Source organism: Microtus ochrogaster, chromosome 24, assembly GCF_000317375.1.
Source record: "Microtus ochrogaster isolate Prairie Vole_2 chromosome 24, MicOch1.0, whole genome shotgun sequence".
In the NCBI taxonomy this organism is placed as follows: Eukaryota; Metazoa; Chordata; class Mammalia; order Rodentia; family Cricetidae; genus Microtus; species Microtus ochrogaster.
Genome location: NC_022024.1, coordinates 32,544,332 through 32,548,432, shown reverse-complemented (window position 1 = coordinate 32,548,432; position 4,101 = coordinate 32,544,332). Strand labels below are relative to the sequence as shown.

At 45.8% G+C, this 4,101-nt stretch overlaps 1 protein-coding gene across 1 annotated transcript in view; it reads right to left on the bottom strand.

Moving 5' to 3' along the window:
* The window catches only part of Utp20 (UTP20, small subunit processome component), an 80,010-nt gene that overhangs the window by 43,939 nt on the left and 31,970 nt on the right, over positions 1-4,101 (bottom strand). Inside the window, exons 23-25 of the mRNA XM_005358277.2 lie at positions 2,451-2,541; positions 1,607-1,692; positions 1,015-1,140 (exon numbers count right to left, since the gene is read on the bottom strand). Coding sequence (XP_005358334.1) covers positions 1,015-1,140; positions 1,607-1,692; positions 2,451-2,541 — 303 coding nt within the window. The remainder of the gene's footprint in view (positions 1-1,014; positions 1,141-1,606; positions 1,693-2,450; positions 2,542-4,101) is intronic.

Genomic DNA, 4,101 nt, shown 5'->3' with positions numbered 1-4,101 from the left:
CGACTCTGTAGCATGCACGTTACTTGGAAAACAGTGAGAGAACAAGTCATGTAGAAATGTCAAAGGCTGATACTTCTCGCGGTCAGCCAAAAGAGGCCTGCTAACCAATATTTTAGAAATACAATCATCCACCTCACCAGGCAGGTTTCCACATTCTTGGGAAGTTATATGTTCACAGAACAGACTCAAGTTTTCCAAAATTCTCATTTTTATTTGATTGTTAAAATTTAGTAATTTGAAACAAACTCTGCTGTTTGTTTTCTTTGTCAAACTCACTGCATTCATGGTTCAGAAAACCCACGAAAACACCCAAGTATAAAAAGAATGGTACTTCATTATCTAGGTTTTCAAATAAAAGCAGTGCTGCACAGAGGGAAAAAGGCAGCCAGTGCAGACTGTAACACACTCGCACAGACGTCATCCCTGAGCTCCCTGAGTTATGTAGCCTGCAGCAGGAGCGTCTCATGACCACGTCTTCCTTCAGCACACAAAATAGTAAGGAGAGCCATGCCCAGAACATTTGAAGGACAGAGAATCTTGTTTTCACTTTGTTCTCCAATTATTTGCCCATAAAGAATGACTAGTACAGTTTGGTGCCACTGTCCAGAAGATCCAAGTAAAGAAGAGAAAAAAACAGGGCTGGAAATAAGACTCTGCAGGGAGAGTGCTTGCCCAGCAGGAAGAAAGGCCTGGTTCTGATCTCCAGTCTGCATAAAACTAAGCACGGTGAGGTCATCTTCAGTGAGTTTGAGGATAGCCTGGGCTACATGAGACCCCACTTAAAGAAAAGAATAAAATCACATGACTGTATTAGAACTATTTTTTGTTTGTTTTTTGTTTTTGTTTCTCAATATAGGCTTTCTCTGTGTAGCCCTGACCTTCCCAGAACTTGCTCTTAGATCAGGCTGGCCTTGAGTTTAAGTAATGTGCCTGCTTCTGTCTCCCAAGTACTGGTATTAAGGGTGTGCGCCAGCACCGCCTGGCTTACATTCACATTTTAAACAGCAGAAATACCTCATGAGGACTGGACACAAGTCCGCCCGGTGGGCGGCTTTGACCACGGCGCTCTCTTCGGAAAGGCTGAAGTGCGCGAGCTCCTCCTTAAAGCTGCGGTCCTCTAGCAACCTCTGCAGGTTCTCCCTGCGGACAGATTCACACGTCAGCACTTTCCAGACGGGGGGAGCAACATTCGCAAGCACAACGGAAAGCAACACACGCGGCAGTCCATGCTGAGGCTCCCATCCTCCAGGGCAGTCCTCACAAGACGATGCTCAGATCTCAGGAGGGAAATACATGGCTAGAGGAACTAGAGCCGGTCCCTAACCCCGGGCTTAGGAGCAACGACACGAGAGAGGTAATCACAAAGGTTTTAGGTAATTACGTCAGCAGAGAAATGCTACCACTTCCCAACACACTTTTACATTAAGAGTTCTTTTCCACGTTGTTATCTATAGAGAATAACCCAACAAATATACTTCTGGTTTTCATTTCTTGCCTGGAAATGGTTACGGTTACTTTGGAAGAGGGGAATTTCTCGGGTCTTTTGGGTATTATTTCAGAACTGGCTCTAGGTGAAGGAAGAAATGTTTCTTTGTACATAGCTCACCTGTAAGGGAGGATATGAGGATGTTTGTAGGTCATTATGCAATCCAAGGTTATTTTTTGCACAGTTTGATCTTGGTGTAGCAATAACTAGAAAGGAGGTTTTACAGAATAAGTTAATGAAGCAATGCATACACAAACCATAAGACAAACCAAATAGCAAGACTCTACCAAAAGAAAAAAAAAAAGAAATGAAACTCTGATCTGAATTCTGTGCTGGTCCTATACTATAAAGCTAACGGTCAGTGTGATATCTGGAGAAGACTTGGCTGTGGTCCCACGTTACCTGGCAGGAGGCTTCTGAGCTCAGGCTTTCTAATAAGGTCTGTGTGAATTGTGTGCCGAGCCTGGACAAAGTCTGCTGAGCAGACGAAGCTCCACCAGAAGACCACCCACAAATGAGGAAATGTAATTTCACAGAGGGTTTAGAACAACAACCCAACACTTGCTCAGTCTGCTTCTAGTACTGCATTTTGCTGTCATCTTTTCTAGAGTTGGGGACAAACATTATAATTACAGCATTTCCCTTATCCGCTCTCATTCCGTAAAACAGATCCAGAAATCCAAGTCCCCATCCTTCTCTACGATGTGTGATTTACTGTCCTTGCTGCTAACACAGCTGCCCAGTGTTAGTCACCCCGCCCTGAAGGTGACTTTAAAGCCAACCAGATTAGTGTAATCTGAAACTGTACATTAAGATGATTCTTTAAAGTGTGCCCATTAACAAAACCAGCACTTCCAATGTGGAAATGGGCCCCATCCCAGGCTATGGAACCCCAAGTTACTCTGGTAAAGAAAAGGAGATGAAGTTTGCAAGGATTAAAGCACTGAGCGTTTACTTAACGTACCTGAAGATACAAATCGTATAATTTGGACTCTAGATATAAGGCCCGTGGGTTTGAAAACTTAGAGAAGACCTGCAGATGAGCAATTAACTGCCTAAAGAAAACAAAAGGTTACTGTAGTAGCAAGGAGGAAACATCAGCTTGAAATAACATTGCCCACCGTTTTATTCTGACAAGCATTCCAAACACCCCATCCATGTGCCTGCTGTTAATTACCCAAGCAAATTTTAATGATTAGGAAATTATTTTCTGGAAACTTCAAATCTCAGGCAGGCTTCTCCTCACAACCCAGGATTTCCACACTAGGAAAGTCTTCAGGATTTGCTAAAGCAGAACTGGAGAGAAGGCGGATAAAACGCTGTGGCTCCAAACAGCAGGCAAGGAAGTGGCAGGATTCCTCCTCCTCTCACTCACAGAACATGAACGCTAATGGCAGGCAACAGAGGTCCGGGTTTAGGTGACAACAGCTCTTGCTTATTCAACTGACAGGAAAAACAGCAGTGTTCTCTGACTGAAAGCTATCAGGAAGACAGGACTGTCCAGGGGGAAAGACACCATCTACTACAGCAGACTGAGAAGGTGCGTCTACCTCATCTGCCCACCAGATCTCCTGATACATGGACTCTAGGAAGGAAGACCATAAAGCTGAGCCATGCATACACGGAGATCGCACCCAGATCCCTCACTCACCCCCACCACCACACACACACACCAACTCTCCCAAGGGCCCATGGCCTCACTGCTCCGGCTCACCTGGAACCTGCTGTATAGAGCAAGCTGGCTTTGCACTCAGAGATCTGCTTGCCTCTGCCTCCCGAGTGCTGAGATTAAAGATGTGGGTGTGTGCCACACTTCCGGCACAATTCATTCACATTTTTAATGATGATGCTTGGTAGCAATATTCTAGGTTTGGGCACAGGTGGCAGATGAATTACCACACATACCTAATCCTCACAATTTCTTTTTCTTTGGCACATGAGGTGCTGCCTGAACGCAGGCTCAGAGGCATGCTCGGCAAGCACTCTGCCCACTGACTTCCGTGCCCAGCCCATCTTGGTTTTCAGTATTTTAGCCAAGTTTCTTTAGAACACTTCCAAGTGCAGGGAGGCTGTAGTGAGAATGCCACTCGCAGCCCTGGGGAAGTCTCATCTCCTAAGTGCTGTAAGTGCTAACAGCCAGAGCGAGCAGGGATCCCAGCACACGGCACAGCTGCTGAGCTGTGAGTCTGACTCAGTGAGGTAACTTCTGCTGTAAAGACAGGAAGGACTTCGGTGAAGAACTGTGGCCACAAGCACATCTCCAAGTACAAACAGATTCTTTCAGCGAGCAGAAATGGGGCCAGGGCACTTGGACAGCAGTAAGAGCATGTGTGCAGGGCCACGGGTGAGAGAGGCCAAGGTGTGACTGGAAAAATGGCTTATTCATTTATTTAGCAAACACATACCTAGAACTAATCTTTTGCTAGGGAGTATGCTAATGGAAGAGACTAAGGAACTAGAGTTACAGGTAGCCGGGCTGTGACCTTCCTGGGCCCGTGTTTTACACAGTATTTCCACTAGTTGATAGGTCCTTTCCCTGCCCAAGGCTGACGAGCTTTCATCCTGCAGCAGCAAAGGTGTCTTTTCCTCTGCAGAAGGTCCTCCCTGAGTCTCTG